The sequence below is a fragment of the Sminthopsis crassicaudata genome, chromosome 2, assembly GCF_048593235.1.
Source record: "Sminthopsis crassicaudata isolate SCR6 chromosome 2, ASM4859323v1, whole genome shotgun sequence".
NCBI lineage: Eukaryota > Metazoa > Chordata > Mammalia > Dasyuromorphia > Dasyuridae > Sminthopsis > Sminthopsis crassicaudata.
In genome coordinates, this window is record NC_133618.1 from 356,341,243 (window position 1) to 356,366,741 (window position 25,499).

The following is a 25,499-nucleotide window of genomic DNA, read 5'->3' on the forward strand; positions in this document are numbered from 1 at the left end:
ACATCTTGGTATGTCATCTCATTATTGTCATTTTTTTGGATGAAATTATTAATTATATCTATGATTTTCTGTTTTACCTAATCATTCTTTAGGATGAGATTATTTAGCTTAAATTATTTTCCCCTTGCTTTTTATAGAATGTAATTTTCATTGTATTGTGATATAAAAAAGGATGAATTCAGCATTTCTGCCTTTCTGCATTTGAATTTGAAGTTTTTATGCTCTAATATTTATGGTTAATTTTTGTATAGGTTCTATGAACTACTGAGAAGAAAGTGTACTCCTTTCTGTCTCCATTTAGTTTTCTCCAAAGATCTAGCACACCTAACTTTTTTAGTATTCTAGTTACCTCTTTGTAACTTTGGTAAATTTATTTTGTGGTTTCATTTATCTAATTCTAAGAGTGCTAGGTTGAGATTTCCCACTATTATAGTTTTGCTGTCTATTTCTTCTTGCAGCTCTCTTAATTTCTCCTTTAAGAATTTAGATGTTACGCCACTTGGTGCATATATGCTTAATATTGATATTGCTTCATTAACTATGCTCCAGGGAGGGCTTTTTTAAAGAAGGGCCATTTAAACTGGATTCTGAATGATGAATAGGTTTTTTGTTTTTTGTTTTTTGGGGTTTTTTTAGAAATGGATCCTTTTTATTTCTTTTTTTAAAATTTATTTATTTAGTTTTTACAAAAAAAATTGTGCATAGGTAATTTTCCAGCATCGACAATTGCAAAACCTTTTGTCTCAACTTTTCCCCTCCTTCCCCCACTCCTTCCCCCAGGCAGGTTGACCAATACATGTTAAATATGTTAAAGTATAAGTTAAATACAATATATGTATACATGTCCAAACAATTATTTTGCTGTACAAAAAGAATCAAACTTTGAAACAGTGTACAATTAGCCTGTGAAAGAAATAAAAAATGTAGGCAGACTAAAATAGAAGGATTGAGAATTTTATGTAGTGGTTCATAGTCAACTCCCAGAGTTCTTTCACTGGGTGTAGCTGGTTCAGTTCATTACTGCTCTATTGGAACTGATTTGATTCATCTCATTGTTGGAGAGGGCCTCGTCCATCAGAATTGATCATCATATAGTATTGTTGTTGAAGTATATAATGATCTCCTGGTCCTGCTCATTTCACTCAGCATCAGTTCATGTAAGTGTCTCCAGGCCTTTCTGAAATCATCCTGTTGGTCATTTCTTACAGAACAATAATATTCTGATGAGTGGGTTTTTCAAGAAGAAAACTAATTAAGGCACAGGAAACACCATAAGCAAAGACATAGAGAGAAAAATAGTAGATGTGCTTTACACAAAGTAGGTGCTTAATGAGTATTTGTTGAAATGAACTGATCTAAAATACCTATAGAAGGGATTCATCTAGTTTGCCCAGAAAGTACATACACAATGTCAAATTAAGCTAGGAAAGAGAGGAAGTACCATTGTGAAGAAAATCTTGAATATGGACAGACCACTGCCCAACTCAGTTCCTTGAGCCATAAGAAAAAAATTATCTCCTAGGCAGGGTTAGAGGTCTACCAACCAACCAAGAAGTAGTAAAGAACAATATATTTATTCCTTTCACAATCAGAATCAGTCTTATCAAAGTCCTCTTACCTTTTTCCCTGCCTCCTGGCTCTGAGAAGTGGACCTTTGGAAAGCAATCCTCTTAGAAGCCTGAACCCATTTCCTTTCCCCAACTTCTATTCTCAATGCAAGGAGATCAGTTATTGTTTCTAAATCAGGCATGCCTTAAAGATCATCTATTCCTTCTAGCAGTTCAACATGAGGCCTGTGGCTAAAATGAAGCCTACATTTAATAAAATAAAATAATAATCATATCATAATCACAATACCTTAAAATATATAACAATAATATAAATGTAAATCTTGAAGTCAGGATGATCTGAGTTAAAGCCCTTCCTTATATAAATACTATCTTGGAAACAATAGATAAAATACTTAACATTTCAGTGCTACCTGCCAATGTTCTAAGTTATAGAATTTACAGAAGAATTGCAGTATCTGTCTCCAAACAGACCCATCCAAAAAGAATTTTTTGGGAGATGGGAGATTATTGGGGTGGGGGGAGGAATTATGAGTACCTTTCATCTGCTGGACCCTATAAATTTGATAGATCAGATACTCCTGAATCTAAGTACTAATGTAATAGGAGGGTACATCTGAAGCAACTTCTTGGAAGATAAGATGACCACTTGCAGGAAAATTAGCACAAGTCATACTCCAGCTTGCTAGAAAATATGGATCTATAAATGAGTTGATCTGACAGAAATGAAGATAAAATGCATATTCAATAATCCCACAAAATGTGGTATGTTTTAATGTTTAAATACCAGGCTCATGGTAGAGTATATAATAGGAGATACTACTTCATCTTTTAAATATTTGTCAATACGTGCTTATTATGAGTCTTGGGCATTTAACACTTGCTTTTAGAGACACCCTAGTCATGCATCAAATCTAAGCTTTAAGAAAATTTGCCTTGGGCTTCCATGATGATGGTATAATGAGCCAAAGTTTGAGAAAACTGGAAGATTGGAAGAGAAGAGCAATAAGAAAGTTGTCCTCATTTAATGATGCAATAGATGACGTGACTTGCCCAGAGTCACATAGGTAATGAATGTTGAGGCTACATTTGAACGCAAGTCTTCATGTTCCACAGTCTAGCTATCTATCCACTATACCATCTTGTAAAGGGCTAGAACTGAGCAGATGCACTTAACCAGGATAGCCTAGCACTTAAGGCTAATTACCAGTTGGACAATTCTCTATTAACATATGCTTGGAGAATGACCCTCCCCAACTATGCTGTCTTGGCTCAATCTGTGGATGTGGACAAAGAAGGAGAAGGGAAATCACAGGGTGGAGTAGGAGAAGGAGGGTCATTTTTTGTTGGTGGAGAGAGAGGAAGGAGGTGTGTAGAAACCAGTCTCCATCTGAATCTGACTTTGTCCTCAGTTTAAATATCCCATTATAATTACATCATTACAATATACTAAGTATAAGCCAATCTAGAGTGATTATATCATCATGTCATACTAGATATATGTGAGCTAGAAAACCATTATCTCATCTATTACATTGAGTTAACACCTGGTTTCTTTCAAGTATGCTTCTCCAAAGTTCCACCCTCTACAAAGAATTTCAAGGGTGTATATATATGGAATAAGCATCCCATATATGAGGTATAGACCATGCAAAGACATAGGAATGTAACTGAAATGTTATATGCAAGTCATGGAATATATATGAGAGAATAATGTACAATAAATCTGAAAGGAGAGTTTAGAAACAGATTGTGAAGGGATTTAAATGCCAAATACAGGAGTTTATCTTTTAATTTACAGGCAATGGGGAGCCACTAAAGCATTTTGAGCAAAGGAGTGTCATTGTTAGACCTACACTGCCATAATAGAGTGTCAGGGGAAAAAAGGATTGGAAATGGGAAAAACTGCATGTATAAAGACCAAGTAAGAAGATATTTCAGTAGTCCACGTGAAAGTTGATGAGGTCTGGAACTAAAGTGATTATAGAGTGATTTACAGAAAAGGAAACATGTTCAGGAGATAATATAAGACTTGGCAAATGAGTGACAATAAAGAAGGTACTCCCCCATATCTGGTTCCTAAGACTGCTGCTCCAGAGTTCAAGCTGTATCCAAATTGGTCACTTCTTACTAGGCATCTAGAAGGCTTACACTTACCCTTTACTTATCACCTCTTATTCAGGTGAGCTTTCCTAACAGACAAAATATAAATAATTGTTCGTTAACATTTAAAAGAAGAAAGTTAAAGAAAGGTAACTGAACCCAAGTCAAAAGATCCAACAAACTCTGGCTCTGATAACTATGTGATCTTAGATAAGCCATTTTAACTGTTCCTCAGTTTCCTCATTTATACAAAGTGAGTGGGGGAATAAGACATATTACCTACTTTATAGAGATGTAAAAAAGTGCTCTGTGAACTTTAAATAGAAATGTATATTCCCTGGTTCCACTCTGATGCTGCAATTTAGTTTTTTTTGTTTTGTTTTCTTTTGTTTGTTTTTTTGTTACCTAGGCTGATATGCAGGACTAACACAGCTTCATAGGTTAATGTCCATGAAGCATAGTGAATCTCTGCATGATTGAATGGCAAATTCCTTCTTCAGGTTCAAAAAGATAGATATTTTAGCTTTCCTTGAGTGATCTTTATTCCCCTGAGAAAGAGAGTTTGTTTTGATATCAAAAATATTCCCTTGTTTTAACCGCTAAAAAAAGAAACCCATCCCTGATGCACCAGACAGACAAAGGGCAAAGAATTTCAGGGTTGGAGAACTACTTCAACTCCCTCATTCAAATTGAGGGAAACTTCCTCAGTAGAGAATTACATAGTTCAAGGTCATACAGTGAATAGGCAAAGATAATAATGGGACTCAGATCTCTTGACATCTAGTCCAATTCTCCTTTACAACTTGCCACCACTAGTTATCAAATTGTATGTAATAGAAATCTGAGAACGTTAGTGGAAACCTTAAAGATGATATCCACTCTCCTAGTAATTGCGGGTGAGTTAGTCCAAATTCTGCTATGCTGTGAAAATACTTTTTACATGCCTCCCCTGTCTCCTTGAAGGCTGTCCTCTCTAATATTTCTTCTTGAATCTCCTCCCTTTCCTGGTATTAACTTACTAGTGAACTTAACTAAAAATGGCTCAAGTGATGATCTGTCTTTATATATTATTTTTTTTTCCCTCTGCTAGTTTATATATTTGAGCTATTTCTCTTGGGTAAATCACTCCTGGCTCTTTTCTGTGTATGTTACTAAGGGAAAGTGAGAGACAACTAACACAAATTTAATAACAGAAACATGTTATTAAGCAGACTATGTACCCTTTCTCCTGGCCAGTATTTAAAAGAGCTGGAGTTCTGGAAAATAGGTGAGTCTTTTCTCTTTTTGCTATTAAAGGCTGAACTACTTTTGGGCAAAGGATCCTAATGACCATAAGAGATGAGGAGCAAGAGATGCAAAGGGATTTGATGAACACTTTTAAAAATAAGATTATTTCTCTAAATTACCAATGACTGGAACTCTAAGGACAAATGTGGTAAGATAAATATTTTGGTTGGAGACCAAGTTACTATAATACCAGGTTATCCTTTTGATTTAAAAAACCTAATCACAACCAGCTTAGATCTAGACTTTCAGGTTGCATTCTGTTCTTCACAGGCAAATTTTCTACTCCCGAAATTCTTAATAGATCTTCCTAGATTTACCAAGGTTTGTTATGTGCAATTGATGAGATTAGTGGTGATGAGGTTAGGGGCAGACAGAGAATTGTTAAAATCCCATTTTGGTTAGTGCAGAAGTTCTTCATGAAAGAATTCATGTAACCCGAAATATTAATTGGCAAAAATGAAAGTTTATTGTTGGATAGGAAGCCAGCTGTGATAAGAGACTGACTTCTTTAGTGGCAGAGTTTTATTAGGGAAATGGGGGCTGACACTCCGGGGAGAATGCTTTCTCATCCGGCAGGATTCTAGCAAGCTGCTCTGGTGTGAGTTCAGAAACTGCCCTTTTAAAAAGAATCTTTGAGGCTCAGGTATCCGGCCCAGATCTCCAATTGAAATTAACGATTCTTCAAAAGGGATGCTTTTTGATCAAGATTTCCATTTGAATCAAAGGGTCTGGTATCCCCTAAAGCTAACTTATCTGGGGGGAGACTCCAAAAGGGATCACAGATCAAAAGGGAACACAGTTTCAGAGTGATAATTTGAAAGGGAACACAGTTTCCCTCCCCCTTCACAATAAATGCTGGGGATATGAAGATGGAAAAGTCTACAAGTTGGGAAAGATCTCCTTTACACAATGGAACGGAAAGTGTGATACTTCAGGAGAGCTGATTGCAGGGAAACAAGCTGAACTTTACAATTACAATGACCTCCAAGACCTAAACTTGTCCCCGCGACCAGCATTTCCTTGCTAAGAGACAATTGGGAGGTAAAATACATCTCTTGTTGTTATTTGCATTCCGGTAGAAACACCAGCGTGTTTAAGCTCAACAGGAAAAAAGATCGAGATTTTTCATAAAGCAATCTTTAGTCTTAACCATTCTTGCTTGGGTACAACGAATGAAAATTTGGCTTGGACATGGCTAGGAAGGAAAAATGCAGACAAAAGCCTCCTTAAGGCCAGAAGCGAAAGGTAAACGTCCAAGAAATGTGAAATCTTCATACTAATCAAAGGCAGAGAGACCTAAAAACCAATAGAAAAAACCTGCTCAGTAGACCCTACAATCACCTATTCTCAGCAGCTTTGCCTAAGGTGCTAATGCAGAAAGGCTCCTTCCCCTCGGGCACACTCTTCAGCCCTTAGCCAGCTGGATTGCTACACTTCAATTCGAGACTTCTGGGTTCCAGGTATATTCAAAAGCTTCTAGCAAATCCGCTTTCGAAAAAAACAAACAAAGAAACACCTAAGATCACTGGCTCATGAGGGAAGAAACAGCATTTTAGAGACTCATCAAGTCAGACTGGAGACCCGCGAGGCGTAGAAAGGATGCGCGTCCTTGCTGCACAACCCGGAGCCCAACTCAGCTGGAACTGACCGAGCCTGTAGCCTCTGTGCTAACATATTTCTGGGGGTGGGGGTAGGGAGGAAGAAGTAGAAGGGTGGGGCGAGCAGCCCGAGGGGGACCCGAGCCTACGGCCCGGAAGGCTGAGCTTTTTAAGAAATCAAACCTTCCCAGCAGTTAAGGGGACACTGTGGTTACGGCGCCGCTCAGGGGAGCAAGATTATGTGGCGCAGAGAATGCGAACCTCGCGGGAACGGATAGCTTTCGACCGCCTATCTCTAATTTAGGAAGCAATTGCCTCTCGGTCCAACCATGCGGCTTTCGGGACTCCCTCCCGGCAACCCGCTGGAAGCATGCCATCTTCGGTGTGGGCGCTCAGAAGAAAGGGTTCAATCTATGTACTGAGAACCCTAGGGACTCGTCACCCAGGTGAGTGTCTCTTCCTGGGCTCCAGAGGCTGCCGGTTTCTTGGGCCCGACCGGACTACGGCGCACCTCTCTGTTGCCTCTGCACCCGCCGCGTAGCGCCTCGTTCCTCTTCGCCTAACTCCACCGAGGCGGCTCCTGGAGTGCGCCAAGAGAGACAGTGGGGACACCAGACGCCAGCCTCGGAAGGGCTTCGCTCCCACTTTCCCTCCAGCCCGATCGTCTGCGGTCAGATGAAAAGACGCGGCGGGAGCTGGGTGGGATTGCATCCCAAGAAGGGCTGGCTTCCCGTAGGTTAGAGGGGAACAGCGTCTGAGGCCCGTAAGGGAGCAGGTGCGGTCCTAGCGAGGTGGCCGGCGGCTCTGGCCTGCCTTGACCCCCTACAGCTCGGGTGCCTACGCGGGAACATGTATGGCGAACTCTTCAATTCCACCAGTGCCGCCGAAGTCCCGCTCCCGCTGCACACCAGCACCCTGTATGGGAGCGGGACCACGAAGCCTGTGAGCTCTTCTGCTCTCTACGTGTCGACAGCCCGGGGTCTCAAGGAGGGGGAGATAAGTAAGCCAGACCTGGTGACTTACCTCGTGTTGTTCTTCTTCCTACTCCTGTCAGTGTCTATCATCCTACTCTTCATTAACTGTCAGCTGAAAAACTCCTTTGCCACCTTACCTTACGATCGATCTCTGAGGGAGGCTCGGACTCCGTGGAAAACGCAGGCTAACACCACAGGAAGCCAGCAGCTGGAAGGAGCAGACCCTGTCTGCTCCTTTTGACTTGAAAATTCTTTGTGCTTCTGGGGTCTGCTCTGAGAGAAGAAAACCTGACTCGTAAAACGTCTCCTTTTTCTTTGACCACGATGTGGATGAAAAAGAGTAGGACTGTTATAGAGGGATCAAGTGGACATAGATTAATGTTCCAAACTGGTCCCCAAAGGGCTAGTCTTTATTACTACATTAAAAAAAAAAATCCCTAGAATTTTCCTTGGATGGCATTTGTTACGGTTTATATACTCTATATGGATGTATTAATTCCTTGGATAAATACAAGCGGGAATAAGTTTGTGGCCTCACACTAACTTAAATGATAGAATGATGAAAATTGTATTGGTTTCAAGTTTTAAGAAATTAGGTTTAAAGTACTCAAACTGTCATTTCTGCCTTCCCAGAGAGAATATCCCCCACAGTCCAATGTGGGGTTGAAAAGTCTTCAGAAAAGCATATTTGCAGTCTCCTGCAAATATGCAAGACAGGATTCAGGGTACTTGTTACTCAGCTTGGACTTCAGTACTAAATGAATTTCATAACTGGAAAGACTGAATAAACCTCTGAACTTGAATTTTTGCTTAGCTTTTTCCAAAGCAATGAGCCTTCATAAAAAGGTATTTCAAAAACAAAAACAAACAAAAAAAAAAAAAAAAAAAAAAAACGAACCCAGTGGGAGTCAGATTAGCAAATCAAACCAGAAACTGTGATAAGTAAAACGTGTATTTGCTTGGGGGATTGTTAAAGCTTCAAATGGTTACTCCAATCTTACCATCAGTTTTTTTTTTTTCCCCCCATACTAATTCTAGGCATGTCAAAAGAAATAAAGGCCATGCCATCACACTGTGGAGTGTTCCTCACAAACCACCATATATGATGTTCTGACAATAAAAATATAAACATTTCACCTGTAGTCTATAAAAGACTTGCACACCAAGCTGTTCAGAACTGCCAAGACATATATAATGTACATATGTTGTGTGTATGTATCACACTTTTATCTCACATAAAGAGATTTGTATCAGTGGGACAGCATGAGGAGAAAAACTTTCCTTCCTGCTTTGCATTGTTTAAACCAACCATTTATACAATAAAACCTCAGTAATTTGAACTCCACTGACATGAAATCTGTGGTCTTTGGTTGGGCTAGACTTTGAGATATTTCAGGCTAGCAGGCTCCTTCCTACCTGATAATGTGCTTAGTTACCTCTGACTGCCACTCTAGTTACTGAATCAACTGGAAAATGTCACAAAATTGCTTCAGTGAGGATATTTTTGATTTATGCTCACCCTTTTGCCAAATTACTCAAATTAGTGAGACTTGATTCTGTTTTTGGCACAATATGCTTTAGTCGGAGGCAGTGTTGTAGGGGAAGAAGCATGGGATTTCTAGGACTAGAAGACACATGATTTGGGCTCTAATACCAGGTTTGTCAGTATCTAATTGAATTTATCAACTGATCTTGGACAAGTCTTTTCATGTCACAAAATCTCCATTATCTCCTATCAAATGAAAGGTTTGGATATATGTGTGTGTGTTATTCTAGAAATCAATCTGGAACTAATCTTTTTGACATTTTAGTATGTGAACTCTAAAGAGTTAAAGACCAAGCAATTCAGTAAATATTAGGGAAAATGGCATACCTCTCTGCTAGTCTCCATAATCATTTCCTTAAGATATAATGGACCCTTCTTGCACCTAGCCCTACTGTCTCATAACAGTGCCATATGATTTATGGGGAGAAGCATAAGATGCCCCTAACTATTTCCCAACCCCAAGAAAACAGAGGCAAAAACCAAATTTCTAATACTTCATTTTGCTTAAACTTTTACCCGGTAATCCAGGTGGCTATAGAGGCACTAGTCAAGTAACCAGCACAGATCTTTCTTCCTAAAAATACCCAAAGTAATGACTGAATTAGAAGAATTTAACCCAGGAAGTGACCTATTGCCAAAACAATGTTTTTAGGAAACTAATAATAGATAAGAGATTTCAATTTGGGTCACTTTAAACTTTTCCAGATGGTGATTTCATAATTCAATTCAATAGGCATTTCTTTTCTAACTATACATAAAGCTGGACTTGGATTTCAAAAATGAAAATGAGTGCACAAGTAATTTTAGAAGGAAAAATCACTGATAGCTTGGAAGATGGGAGGATGGCTTGAGTTGAACCTGGAAAAAAAGATGATTCAGAGAGGGGGGAGTGGGAAAGAAATTCATCATAGTAATGACTTACAGGATTTACCTGTGCAAATGCACAGAGGTAGAGATTAATTATTTTCTGAATGAATTATTCTAGCTAAAAAATTATATTATGAAAACAAGACTTGAGGTGGGGGGGAGTGGATTACAGTGTATCTTAAATGCCAGATTAATGAATTTGTATTTTATCTTAATGGCAATAATAGGGAGCCACTGAAGGGTTTTGAGCTGGCAAAAGTTATATGGTCACAGTTGTGTAAGATTATTATTGCAGCTAGTTTGAGATTGGCTTGAAAAAGAAGAGTCCAGAAACAAGAAAATCAATTAGAAGATAATTTCAGTTGTACAAAGGACAATGAATGATTGATCTAGGGGGCTGGCCAGGAAAGAGAAAACTGATATGGATACTAGGTGGCAGCTGATTAGAATTTCAAGAAAAAAAGGAAATAGGCTAGGATGAATCCATGATAATGAACCTGAGTGAGTGAGAGCATGGTGGTACAATAATAGAAATAGGGTAGTTTGGAGGAGAGAAATTATAAGTCAGCAGAGGAAGGAAGGGGGAGATAAATTCTCTTTTAGACACTTGTCATGCCAACTGGACATTCACATGAAGATGTCTATCAGTTGATGTTTTGGAAAACTTTTGGTAAAAAATTAGAATTGAATATTTTGAAATTATCTGTGAAGATCATTGAATCCCTAAAAGTAGGTGAGATATTTATAGGAGAGAGGATGGAGAACTAAGAGATGACAGAATAGAACTCTGAGAGATAACCATGATCAAGGGACAAGAAACCAAAGGTGTTCTAGGAAATGTAAAAGAACCAGAGGAGCACACTATCCCAAAAGCCTAAAGAGAAGAGGGTTAATAGGAAGAAGAGATTGGTCAACAATATAAAAAAATGCAGAAAAGTCAAAGAAATGAAGAAAAAATTATTTGATTTAATTGTTAAGATCACTAATAAACAATAAAAGAATAGGATTAGTATGAAATTAGGAATAGATACCAGATTGTAAATCTCAGTATCTTGAATTAGCTGAATTCATAAAATTAAAGAGAATATTATGTCTCTGATCTGATCCTGTATCATTGGATGTTTATCTCATTTTTTTTTCCTGAGGCAATTGGGATTAAGTGATTTGCTTAGGGTCAAAACACTAGTAAGTAGTAAGTGTCCAAGGCTACATTTGGACTCAGATTCTCCTGACTAAAGGGCTGGTATTTTATTCACTGATCCTATTCAGAGTGGTTTGCTATTTTCTCCTCCAGTTTATTTTACAGATAAAGAAACTGAGGTAAATAGAGTGAAAAGACGTTATAACTAAGCCACCTGCCATCTTTGATACTTATTAGCAATGTGATCTTGAACAAGTCACTTTACTTTGAGAGTTAATTTTCTCATCGAAAGAGAGGTAATGATGAACCAAAGTACCTGTCTCAAAAAAATTACTCACTCTAAAGCTCAAAATATATAGCATTGTGAAACTTTGTACACATAGATACATGTTATGTATAAAACATGTCAGTTATTCTTTGTCCTTTGTTCTCAGAATAGGATCATGGCATCAGAGAGATGATGCCATGACATGCAAGTGAAATGGATTTGATTCATGGTGGGTTCTGCAAAGTCATCAGCCTCAGTCTTACTTCCAGAATCATCTGGTTCCAGTGATAAAATATAAATCAGTGATAAAATATAAATCAGGATAACTAGAGATAGCTCTGGATGCTTTGGGAGACCATGGCCTTTTAAAGCTTAGGTCAGTTTGATTTAGGTCACCACTCATTTAGTGATTAAGGTTAGATAAGAAAGGAATAAGGCAAATAATGGCCTCTTTTTCCTAGTCCCAGAAAAACAAAAAAGTCCAATCTGGGAGGGAAAACCAATCTGGTTTTCTGGCCCAAACTGAAAAATTGCTACTTGCACTCTGAGTTAATTTGGGCCCATGTCTATTTGGGCTTAACCTAAGCTAAATCCAAAAGTTAAAATGATTTGAGGTTAAAGTTTGTCCTTAAGAAAGAAGCCCAGTCCAAAAATTTCAACAAGCAAAAAACAATAATAACAATTTATGTTCTTTTAGACAGAGAACTCCAAGTAAGATTATGGGGAATGAAGGAAGTAAGGAATGGAATTGTGTCACCCAATTGACCAATTCAGCTGTATTCCCAGAGGGATAGCTCTACAGCAATAGAGTCCTGAAAAAGAGAGAAGGCCAGGTTTTATCAATTAGATTTTCCAGGTGCTTAAATATAAACACCTATTTCCTTTTGACTGTTTGGTTTTCCTACCTTTTCCAGTCTGGAGATCATAGGGTAAGTTGAGAGGCTCATATCCCCAATTTTACACATGAGAAACTAATGCCCAAAGGTTTAAAAACTGGACCTAAATCTATTAAATGGCAAGGCTAGCAATAGAACTCCACTTCTCTGACTCCAATCAGTTCTTGATCTTTCCACTGAACTATATCATCTCTTACTTTCCTTGTTAACAGAGACAGATCAGCAAAGTAGCTGCTAGATAGACCCAATTTTCCCACTAAAATTACCCTGATCCATCTCAATCAATAGACCTGTCTTCTTGCCACACCCCACTTTTTTCCTCCCCCAAAAAAACCCTTTAAAAAACACTTTTTGTTGCATTTGGCAGATTTCACAAACCTCAACTTATTCTGGGTTTTACCTTCCTGGCACTGGTCTCAAGGAACCATGCCATTCTTGTATATTTTTCCTTGGCTCCATGACCTTACTTCCACCTAAAACTCCCTAAGTCTATTTCAGTTTTGTGGAGAGCTTTGTATATAATACAGATCATTTCTCTTTTAATCACTATATTTAATTGACCCTTACATCCCCATTTCTCCATCAGGCAACAGAAACAAAAAATTTGCTCTATTTGTGCTTCCAAGACAAGGTAAAAAGGATTGATAAGGAAACCAAAAACTAGATAGGGAAAATAACTCATCCAAGATCATACAGCTTACTTATAGACCATTCATCAGATTTTGAATGCATAACATTCAAATTTCTGAAGGATCCCGACAGGATATATTTATTCATTGAGCTTACACAGTGGTCACACCTCACTTGCATAGCTTCCAATGGCCATGTTGCTCATTTTTTCATCTTTATTTCATGAAGTCTTTCTGTAGTTCATGGTAGAAACTGTTATGTCCTGCTTTCTAGAGTCCCCAAGTTGGGGTGACAAAATGTACTGTTGGTTTCTAGAGCCCCCAACCGGGGTGATTAAAATATCTCTTCCTAGTGGAGAAGTGGTGAGGTGGAATTCCCAAGGATGATGGAAAAATAGAGTTTATTTCAAGGGCTTTCCCCTTTTTATAATGTAACAAAAACAACACTGTGCATGTGAGACCACATAAGCAACTTGCTATTGTATGTAGTTTGCCATCTGGTATCACTCTTCCACCTGATACCACTCTGCTTCAATTTCAACACAGATTATCACCACCCCCTGACTTCTCAGAAAAGCCAAGAGCTCTTAGGGGAGATGTGGAGCCGAACCAGACATTGTTAACAGGTTCCCTCTGGGCTGAAGAGTTTTATACCTTACTCAGAGTTTCCCCACTGACTGTGACCCTTTACATCTCACCCTTTCTTTTGTTTTAATTGAAGTAAGTATATACTAATGATTAAATCCATTCCATGGGAGGAATCACACAGGCAAGTTGTAATATCATATAAGCAAATAGTAACATAACAAACAATATGAATAAACAAAATACTATAAAGATTTCCATGAGTTCCAGAAGGAAGGTGTAAAAAAATAACTATCAATTTACAACCACACATAAACCCCCTTCAGCAGTCAAGAAATAGTCCAAAAGCAAACTATTGTCCATAACTTCATGTGTCAGGGAATCCAATGATTCCTGCAGGTTTTGAAGTCCTGCATCAATCAGTCTTATTGAGAATTATTTTTGGACTTCTGGCCAAGATGGCGGAGAGGAGGCACACAGCTGCTTGAGCTCCATGGTTTCTCTCAGAATTTACTTCATGACAAGCCTCGGAATTAATGCTTAACTGGAAAAAAAAACAAAACAAAACAAAACAAAAAACCATAAATAATTACCAACAGAAGACATTCTTGAAATTCTCCAGAAAAGGTATGTTTTTGCTCGGGGGAGGGGACGAATAGACTGGTGCAGGCTGAGGGCAAGTAGGGAGAGTGAGGCAAACAGCTCACATTGCTCAGACCAGAAGTAGGAGGGGTTTGATCTCTGCTGTTTCATTGGAGACCTTTACCACAGTGTGGATATTCCATCTTAGGAGCAAGCCAGGATCAGCAGAGAAGGTGTAAACACAGGAGGTAAAGAATAAAACTCCAAAAAGCTAGCATCTCTCAGGACCTGGCCACTCCCATCCCCACCTGGAGTGACTCAGCCCGTTCTTAGAGCCTCAGAGCACAGACGCAGCGCAGCCATTGCTGTCCTGCTAGTGCCTTGCTGCTGTCTCCCACAGTCTGTAGAAGAAGCCTTGTAACACCATCCGGTCCTCCCCCAAAAAAAAACCAGACAAATTGTTTCTCTTGTCAGTTTTTTTTTTTTTTTATTCTTCTCTGACAAAATGAAAAAAAAAAAAATGGAAAAGGGCTCTAATCATTGACAGCTTCTGTATGGATAGTGAGCAGACTTCAAACCCTGAGGAGACTAAAAGCAGACTGTCTCCAGAGGAATCCCCTAAGGGGGATATGATCTGCTCCTCAATACACAAGACTCTCATAGAGGAAATCAAAAAGGCTCTCACAAGAGAGCTGGAAGAGAAATGGGAAAAGGAAAGGGAAGCTTGGCAAGAGAGCCTGGAGAAGTCATCAAGAGTGGATAAAGAAATCAAATCATTGAGAAATAAAATTAGTGAGTTGGAAAAAGAAAACAGCTCTCTAAAAGTAAAATTAATGAAATGGAAAAAAAAATTCCATAGAAGAAAAAAACACTTAAAAACTCAGTTGGACAATTACAAAAAGATATTTTTAAAAAGTGAGTGAAGAAAATACATCATTGAAAATCAGAATCAAAAAGTAGAATTAAATGACTCAAGGAGAAACCAAGAAGTAGTCAAGCAAAACCAGAAAAATAAAACAATGGAAAAGAATGTCAAGTACCTTATTGAGAAGATAACAGACCTGGAAAATAGATCCAGGAGAGACAATTAGAGAATAATTGGACTCCCTGAAAAATATGAGGAAAAAAAGAGGATGGACACTATTTTCCAGGAAATTATCAAAGAGAACTGCCCAGACGGTTTAGAAACAGATGGTAAAATAGACATTGAAAAAATTCATTAATCACCTACTGAAAGGGACTCTAAAATCAAAATGCCAAGAAATATAGTGGCCAAGTTCAAGAACCATCAGACAAAGGAAAAAATATTGCAAGCTGCTAGAAAAAAATCAATTCAGATATGGAGGAGCCACAATTAGGATAACCCAGGATCTAGCAGTGTCCATATTAAAGGCGCAAAGAGCCTGAAATATGATATTTTGAAAGGCTAAGGAACTTGGTATGCAACCAAGAATAACATACCCAGCAAAAATGAGCATCTTTTTCTAGGGAAAAAGATGGACATTTAATGAAATAAATGAATTCTATCTATTCTTGATGAAAAAACAAGATCTACACAAAAAGTTTGATCTTCAAATACAGAACTCAAGAGATTTCTAAAAAGGTAAAAAGAAATGTTGAGAATTATATTTCTGCCATAAAGATATATAAAGGACACATGTATAATTTGTCCTTGAAACTAGAAGTGGAAAGGAAATTATATCATAAAAAAGGGTAAAATGGTGGTATTACATCTCATGAAGAGGCAAAGGTAACCTATTATATCTGAGAGAAAGAAGGGAGGGGGATGAACATAGTGTGTATCAATAGACATATTCGATTTATTGTGAAACTCCTTCCATTTCATTCAAAAGTGGGAGGGAAAAAGTGAAAAGGGAAGGAGTAAACTAAGAGGAAGGGAATACAGAAATTGTGAGGAAAAGGGGTAAAATAGGGGGAGGAATTTTAAGGTGGGGGAAGGATACTAAAAAGGGAGGGCTGTGAAAAGCAAGTGGTGCTCACAAGTTTAAGACTGTGGAGGGGGATAAGGGGGAAGGAAAGAAGAAAAGTATAAGCAGGGATTAACAGGATGGCAAGCAATATAGAATTGGTCATTTTAACCATAAATGTGAATGGGGTAAACTCCCCCATAAAGAGGAAGCAGTTAGCAGACTGGATTAAAAGCCAGAATCCTACAATATGTTGTTTACAGGAAACACACCCGAAACAGGGTGATACATACAAAATAAAGGTAAAAGGTTGGAGCAGAATCTACTATGCTTCAGGTGAAGCCAAAAAAACAGGGGTAGCCATCCTCATCTCAGATCAAGCAAAAGCAAAAATTGATCTAATTAAAAGAGATAAGGAAGGGCATTATATCTTACTTAAGGGTAGCATAGATAACGAAGCAGTATCAATATTAAACATATATGCACCAAGTAGTGTAGCATCTAAATTCTTAAAAGAGAAATTAAGAGAGCTGCAAGAAGAAATAGACAGCAAAACTATAATAGTGGGAGATCTCAAACTTGCACTCTCAGAATTAGATAAATCAAACCACAAAATAAATAAGAAAGAAGTCAAAGAGGTAAATAGAATACTAGAAAAGTTTGATATGATAGATCATTGGAGAAAGCTAAATGGAGACAGAAAGGAGTACACTTTCTTTTCAGCAGTTCTTGGAACCTATACAAAAATTGACCATATATTAAGACATAAAAACCTCAAAATCAAACGCAGTAAAGCAGAAATAGTGAATGCATTCTTTTCAGACCACAATGCAATGAAAATTACATTCAATAAAAAGCCAGGGGAAAATAGACCAAAGATAATTGGATACTAAATAATCTGATACTAAAGAATGATTGGGTGAAATAGCAAATCATAGACATAATTAATAACTTCACCCAAGAAAATGACAATAATGAGACATCATACCAAAATGTGTGGCATACAGCCAAAGCAGTAATAAGGGTAAATTTTATATCTCTAGAGGTCTACTTGAAATAGAGAAAGAGAAGGTCAATGAATTGGGCTTACAACTAAAAATGCTAGAAAAGGAACAAATTAAAACCCCCCAGACAAACACGAAACTTGAAATGCTAAAAATAAAAGAAGAGATTAATAAATTTGAAAGTAAAAAAAAAACTATGGAATTAATTAATAAAACTAAGAGTTGGTTCTATGAAAAAAAAACATAAAAATAGACAAACCCTTAGTAAATCTGATTAAAAAAAGGAAAGAGGAAAAGCAAATTGTTAGTCTTAAAAATGAAAAGGGAGAACTCACCACTCATGAAGAGGAAATTAGAACAATAATTAGGAGTTACTTTGCCCAACTTTACGCCAATAAATTCAATAACTTAAATGAAATGGAGAATACCTTCAAAAATATAGCTTGCTCAGATTAACAGAGGAAGAAATAAATCATCTAAATAGGCCCATTCCAGAAAAAGAAATAGAACAAGCTATTAATCAACTCCCTAAGAAAAAATCCCCAGGATCAGATGGATTTACATGTGAATTCTACCAAACATTAAAAGATCAATTAACTCCAATGTTATATAAACTATTTGAAAAAATGGAGATTGAAGGAGTCCTACCAAATTCCTTTAATGACACAGACATGGTACTGATACCTAAACCAGGTGGGTTGAAAACAGAGAAAGAAAATTATAGACCAATCTCACTAATGAATATTGATGTTAAAATCTTAAATAAAATATTAGCAAAAAAAACCTACATAAAATCATTCCCAGGATAATACACTATGACCAAGTGGGATTTATACCAGGAATGCAGGGCTGGTTCGATATTAGGGAAACTATTAGTATAATTGACTATATCAATATCCAAATTAACAAACTGTATGATCATCTCAATAGGTGCAGAAAAAGCATTTGATAAAATCCAACATCTATTCCTACTAAAAACACTTGAGAGTATAGGAATAAATGGACTGTTCCTTAAAATAATAAGGAGCATATATTTAAAACCATCAGTAAACATCATATGTAATGGGGATAAACTGGAACCTTTCCCAGTAAGATCAGGAGTGAAACAAGATTGCCCACTATGACCATTACTATTCAATATTATACAAGAAACGCTAGCCTCGGCAATAAGAGCTAAGAAAGAGATTCAAGGTAATGAGATTCGAAGTAGGTAATGAGGAAATCAAACTATCACTCTTTGCAGATGACATGATGGTATACTTAGAGAACCCCAAAGACTCTGCTAAAAAGCTATTAGAAATAATTCATAACTTTAGCAAAGTTGCAGGATACAAAATAAATCCATATCAATCCTCAACATTTTTATACATTACCAACACAATCCAGCAGCAAGAGATACAAAGAGAAATTCCATTCAAAATAACTGTTGATAGTATAAAATATTTGGGAATATATCTACCAAAGGAAAGTCAGGAATTATAGGAACAAAATTACAAAACACTTGCCACAAAAATGAAGTCAGATTTAAATAATTGGAAAGACATTAAGTGCTCTTGGATAGGCTGAGCGAATATAATAAAGATGACAATACTCCCTAATCTATTTATTTAGTGCTATACCAATCAGACTCCCAAGAAACTATTTTAATGACTGAGAAAAAATAACAATAAAATTTATATGGAAGAACAACAGGTGGAGAATTTCAAGGGAATTAATTAAAAAAAAAAAAAAAAATCAAATGAAGGTGGCCAAGCTGTACCTGATCTAAAAGTATATTATAAAGCAGCAGTCACCAAAACCATTTGGTATTGGCTAAGAAATAAACTAATTGATCAGTGGAATAGGTTAGGTTCACAGGGCAAGATAGTGAATAAAAATAGCAATCTACTGTTTGACCAACCCAAAGATCCCAACTTTTGGGATAAGAATTCATTATTTGACAAAAACTGCAGAAAATTAGTATGGCAGAAACTAGGCATGGACCCACACTTAACACCACATACTAAGAAAAGATCAAAATTTAGGCATAAAGAACAAGATCATAAATAAATTAGAGAAACATAGGATACTATACTTCTCAGACTTGTGGAGGAGGAAGGAATTTGTGACCAAAGGAGAACTAGAGATCATTATCGATCACAAAGTAGAAAATTTTGACCTCAAATTACAAAGCTTTTGTACAAACAAAACTAATGCAAACAAGATTAGAAGGGAAGTAACAAATTGGGAAAACATTTTTACAGTTAAAGGTTCTGATAAAGGCCTCATTTCCAAAATATATAGATAATTGACTTTAATTTATAAGAAATCAAGCCATTCTCCAATTGACAAATGGTCAAAGGATATGAACAGACAATTTTCAGATGATGAAATGGAAACTATTTCCACTCATATGAAAGAGTGTTCCAAATCACTATTGATCAGAGAAATGCAAATTAAGACAACTCTGAGATACCATTACACACCTGTCAGATTGGCTAAAATGACAGGAAAAGATAATGATGAATGTTGGAGGGGATGTGGGAAAACTGGGAAACTAATGCATTGTTGGTGGAGTTGTGAAAGAATCCATCCATTCTGGAGAGCAATCTGGAATTATGCCCAAAAAGTTATCAAACTGTGCCTACCCTTTGATCTAGCAGTGCTACTACTGGGCTTATATCCCAAGGAAATACTAAAGAAGGGAAAGGTACCTGTATGTGCCAAAATGTTTGTGGCAGCCCTTTTTGTAGTGGCTAGAAACTGGAAATTGGAGAATGGTTGAGTAAATTATGGTATATAAATGTTATGGAATATTATTGTTCTGTAAGAAATGACCAGCAGGATGAATACAGAGAGGCTTGGAGAGACTTACATCAACTGATGGTGAGTGAAATGAGCAGAACTAGGAGATCATTATACACTTCAACAATGATACTGAATGAGGATGTATTCTGATGGAAGTGGATATCTTTAACATAGAGAAGATCTAATCCAGTTCCAATTGATCAATGATGGACAGAATCAGCTACACCCAGAGAAGGAACACTGGGAATTGAGTATAAACTGTTAGCATTTTTTGTTTTTCTTCCCAGGTTATTTTTACTTTCTGAATCCAATTCTTCCTTTGCAACAACAAAAATTCGGTTCTGCACATATATATTGTATCTAGGATATACTATAACATATTTAATATGTATGGGAATTCCTTCCATCTAGGGGAGGGGATGGAGGGAAGGAGGGGAAAATTTGGAACAGAAGGGAGTATAAGGGATAATGTTGTAAAAAATTACCTATGCATATGTACTGTCAAAAAATGTTATAATTATTAAATTAATTTTAAAAAATTTTTAAAAAGAAAGAAAAATTAAAAAAAAAAAAAGAATTATTTTTGATGTTTATGAGTACACAAAGTGTTAACTGCCAGGCTCTTTCAGTGGTTAGCATAGTCAGCAATGGGTTTTCTCCTTCACCCTGAAGGTCCTCTCCCTTTCGAGCACTCTCTCTCTCTCCCTCTCTCTCTCTCTCTCTCTCTCTCTCTCTCTCTCTCTCTGTCTCACTCACTCTCTCTCAAATGGACAAGGTGGATATGGCTCCTTGGCACCCATCAGGTTCCTTCTCCATCTGTTGAGATACAAGCAGTTTCCTATCTGTCCCTTGCATTCACTGCTTTCTGGATCTCTCCACATCACCTGATGATCATCTAAAGATAGTGGAGCTGCTCATACTGGACACTGCCTTTCAGGCTTATTATGAAACCTGTCTGCCGGAGCCAGTGCATCTCCATCAAAAATTTTTAAAAATTGTTAATATATAAAGTTAAATTTATAAGTTCTCTAGTTATCTGTGGCTCCCCCTCTTTTTTATTTTTGGAGGAGCATCTTAATCCTGGATTCTGTTGTTGGGACTCAAAATCTGCATAAATATCACCAAATTACATTTCAGAAGTATATATCAGTAGGCCTGAATTTTTTCACCGATTAAGGAATACTTTCACCCACACCAGTGTATTACTTTTCCATTGAATGGGAACAGGTGAGTGCTGGCAGGCCTTCTACAGCAGCCCTGCCTAAAAAGCTGAAGTACTTAATTGTTTCCTAACTGTTGTAAAATGTCTCTTCCCCTTAGATTGATGGGGAAACCTTTTTTTTTTTTTTTAACACTAAAAAAAAGAGCAAAATCCTCTGCTCCATCCCCAAATCTCCACCCCAAAGGGGCATGGACAAGTTCAGCTGCTGGTGCTGATAGTGTCACTGCCCTTCCCACTCCTCCTCCTGCCCATGAAGGCAGAGTTAAGGGAGGAGGGTCAGGATATGGGGAATACCTTAAGGGCACATGCTCCTTTGTGGGAAGAAGTGAAACTGAGCTGTACAGAGAAGTACCATATTCTTTAGGCTTATCAGCTGAGTACTTGAGGTACTTAAGTTGGTTATATCAGTACCATCCCCTCAGGCTTTTTCTCTTCACACTTCCTTGCCTGGCCAGTCATATTAAAATCTTTTCTTGTTTTAAAACTTGTGGGATTCTTTAAAGCTAATTATATTATATTCTACATAAGGAATGCTTTTTTGGGAATTGAGTCGAGACCCATAGCTTTGTAATATTCAATTAGTTGCTCTCCCACTAATTTCCACATCTCTGGCTCTAATCTCTCTTCCTTAGAGGGCCAAGGAGATATGCACTCTAATATATTTAAGAGCCCAGTGATCTGCCTCTGAGTCACCAACAAACCTTGCTTCTCTATTAATCTAATCACACATGCTTCATACTTCTCTCAGAGTGGGGAAGGCTCTTTTCTTAGTATCTGCCCCATTTTGGCTGAAAAATGAAAGTGACTAGACTATCCCTTACATATTCTTCCTGCTTGCCTATTTTTATACTTACCCTATTCTTCACTTTTCCGCTGAACTTGGTCAATCATGTCAGTCGAGCTAATTTGTATAGAACCTCACCTAGAGTCCCACGTTGGGTGCCAAGTGTTGTGTCCTGCTTTCTAGAGCTCCCAATTTGGGGTGATTAAAATATTGAGTCTTGCTTTCTAGAGCCCCCAAGTTGGGGTGACAAAACGTACCATTGCTTTCTAGAGCCCCTAACCAGGGTGATTAAAATATACCTTCCTAGCAGAGAAATGATGAGGGGGGACTCCCAAGGATGGTGGGAAAATGGAGTTCCTTTATTTTAAGGGCTTTCCCCTTTTTATAACATAACAAAAACAAAACTGTGCACATGGGACCACATAAACAACTTGCTATTGTGTAAAGATGTGGTTCCCACAAAACAAGAGAAGGGAATTGTAAGGGCCCTTTAAATGGGCAGCACCACAGCGCAATGGGAGATTGAGTGCCCCAGGAAGTATTCTCTGTGGATATTAGGACAGCCCAGTGGGTGGGATCTTGGCCACATTGAGATAGCTTCGTAATGGGTGATTCTCTGGCTGATTGGCTGTGTGTGTGACCTCACAGGCCCTTTATAAGCCCACTGCAGACAGCAGTCACTCTCTTTAACCTGGCTCCCTGAGCCAAGTGGATAGATAGCCCAGAGAGGTAAAGAGTTTGGTAGTGAACACGTGAGTCTTCTGACCAGGTGTTCACTAGGGAACCAACAAGTCAGGGCATCAAGTCAGGGCATTATGTGAGTAAGTATGATAAAGGCTTTTAAGATTACACATAGCTGTTCTTGAGTGCGCTACTGGTTATTAAATTATAGATTCAAGAGATCGTGGCCAGAGATCTTTGAAGCCCTCAGAGGAGGCGAACTGGGTAGAGTTGACACTGCAAAGGTCAGTGGTCAAAGGTACTTTGTTGGGCAGGACAGACTAGTAATTTTAACTGCCAGGAGGGCATGTTACACTATTGTATGTAGTTTGCCACCTGGTATCACTCTTCCACCTGGTATCCCTCTGCTTCAATCTCAACACAGGTTGTCACCGCTCCTTGACTTCTCAGGAAAGCTTAGGGCCCTAAAGGGAGATGGAGAGTCAAAGGAGACATTGTTAGCACGTCCCCCCTGGATTGAAGTGTCTTATGCCTTACCCAAAGTTTCCCCACTGACTGTGACCCTCTATATGAAACCAGCTTTTCCTTTTTATAATTGATCCATTCCATTCCTAGCCCCTCTGAATCTGCAAAAGTTAGGTAAGATCAAAACCTAAAGACAATATTATGAGACTAACTTTGACATACTTATAGTCAGCCAAGTACCATGACCAGACATTAGAAACAAAATTAGAAATAACACTTCTCAATACATTATGCCTAGTCTCAATGGTGGACAAAGGAAAGGGTCGCATAGCCTTTCCAAAGAGTATCCATCTTCCTGATTGATTGTATATAAGCCATTCATACTCCAGTATTAAATTCAAAATATTGAATATACTTCTTCCTATTGTGTGGGACTGTGCAACCCCTGACCAAAAATGACTACTCAGAGATCTTTCAAAGCAAAGAGTAGAAGTTTATTAGAATGTAGTGAGAAGCAGGCAGTCCATTCCCTGAGTGCTCAGAGAAAGGAAGCCAATTTTACAGAAGCTAATAAGCAGTTCAAATAGTCAAGGGAAAAACAGAAACTATTTGCCCACCCATCTCCTGTTACTTTTCCTAAAATCATTGGCAAACTCGACCTTTATTCCTTTGTCTTTGGAATATAGATGGGCTTTTGTGATACTAGGATCTTGGTTAAGCAATAAATGTTTTGAAATGTTATTAAGAAAGGGGTCTATTTTGCTTCAAAGGTTAATAATTTCAAAGGAGATTTATTTATTTTTTAGATTGATAATAGAGGTTTATTATGGGGTTTGGAAGTAAGGTTAAAATCTAGTTAATAAAAGGTGAGGGTAGAAATAAGAGGGCACCAGAAACAGGATTCCACTGGGCAGAGATCTTTGGTATGCCAGGCGTAAGGCTGCCATGTTAGGAACCTCTGCAAAGAGAGGACTCTAGCTTGGCTCTTTTATAATGAGAGATTTAGCTAAATGCGGCCTGTGGGTGAAGTTCCAAGTTGGCTCAGATCTGGTAGGGGGCTGGGACAAGCCCAGATCTTCTATTGGAATTCAAAAGGGTGCTTTTGACCAGGATTTGTGAATCAAAGATCCTAGCTTCCTGAATTGATAATGTATCAGCTAGGAGGAGTTGGGAATCAGAAAGGAATAAATCCATCTGAAATAACTAGTCTTAAAGGGAGCACAACCCATATCATTTCCCCCTCAAGCAGTTAAAACTTAAATTCATTTAAGAAAAAAATACTTGGGGCAGAGTCTCTTATTGAGGCAGAATTGAAGATTTTCTCCAAGGATCTTCAGAGTTCTGAGGTCCCCTTTCAATCTCCCTCAAGCAGTCACCTCCAAATGCATGGGGAAAAGGGGGTGATCTCTTAACTGCTTTGAGCTGACAGGGGTCAGAGATTTGGGGGTTCATGCCAAGAGGTGAGGCATGAGGTGTGGGGGATGGCAGCAGGGCATTAAAGGGGTGTTTGTCCCAGTCAGTCGTCCTCAGTCAGTTGTCCCATGTCCCAGGCTGAAGGGAGGCCTAGAGTTTAGCTCTTTCACCTTAATTTCCAGGAAAGCTAATTTCTCCTGGGGTTGGGATTAAAGGGTGTGGACTCAGAAGTCTGGGTGGGCTGGAGGCCTTGATATCTAGTCAAGATAAGAAAGCTGTTTAAGCTCTTAGAAATCTTTTAACTGTGCAGCTTTTCTTTAAAACAAAAAAAAACAAAAACAAAAAAACAAAACAGAGTTGGTTCCTCAATAAGCAAAAGTCCTGAACCTTCCCTCTTACTTTCCCCACTCTTATGGGGGAGGGCTGGAAGGGGTCAAAGGGAGTGCAAAGTATCAGCATTGCTTACTCAGTTTACTAGTCCCTGAGGTGTTCGGACTGTCCTGGGATAAAAGGGGAAACAGGGCGAGATCCCAAATTCCTACCAGGGAGCAGGATGCTGGGGGGGCCAGTTCAGGCCCTGTGTTGTTCACTAACGTAGTTTCTCTCGTTTTCCTCCTGCTTGAACTCAGGACAGAGACTGGGGTCTCCTCGGACAGTTTTCTACAGGCCTAAGTCTGGGAGAGATTTGTATTCCAAGGGCACATCTGCTCTGAGTGTTTCTTTCAAGAGGCAGAAGTTGCCCTGAGAAGAGAGCTGAGAGTATCAAGTTAGAGAGTTAAAGGAAACCAACAGGTGTTAGCAGCAGAGTGGAAGAAACATCGAGGGCTCAGAATGGGCTTCTCTAGTTTTGGCTTGGTCTTGGACCTCTGAAAAAAAGTTGAGGGGTGGGTGGGTCCCAGGTCTCATTAGGTTGAGTTTTTCAGCTTTGAAAGAGACAAGTATGCTGGGTGTGTTTTGGTTTGCCGCTTTTTGCCTGAGGACAGAGGTATAGTATTAGTCCTAGGGTTTGAAAGAGAAAAGAAATGATTTTAAGAATGGACTTGTCCAGAGAGTTGGTGGGTGGAGAGATTGGAATTCAGCTAATTTATTCAGAGTTCAGGTTTTGAGATTGAGGTATTTTTCTCAAGCCCAGTATTTGTCTCTGCATTAAGATTCAGCTTAAAGGAGAATC

General features: G+C 38.3%; 1 protein-coding gene across 1 annotated transcript; it reads left to right on the forward strand.

Annotated features, from left to right (window-relative positions):
• The first annotated feature begins 6,008 nt into the window (after window positions 1-6,008).
• On the forward strand, window positions 6,009-8,875 carry SMIM32 (small integral membrane protein 32). Its single transcript, XM_074290864.1, has one exon. The coding sequence runs from the start codon at window positions 7,406-7,408 to the stop codon at window positions 7,769-7,771; it is 366 nt and encodes a 121-aa protein (XP_074146965.1). The 5' UTR covers window positions 6,009-7,405; the 3' UTR covers window positions 7,772-8,875.
• Window positions 8,876-25,499: the final 16,624 nt, after the last annotated feature.

What these genes read in the sequence shown, in the direction of transcription:
- SMIM32 (XM_074290864.1), top strand. Translation starts at nt 7,406, where the DNA reads ATGTATGGCGAACTCTTCAATTCCACCAGTGCCGCCGAAGTCCCGCTC.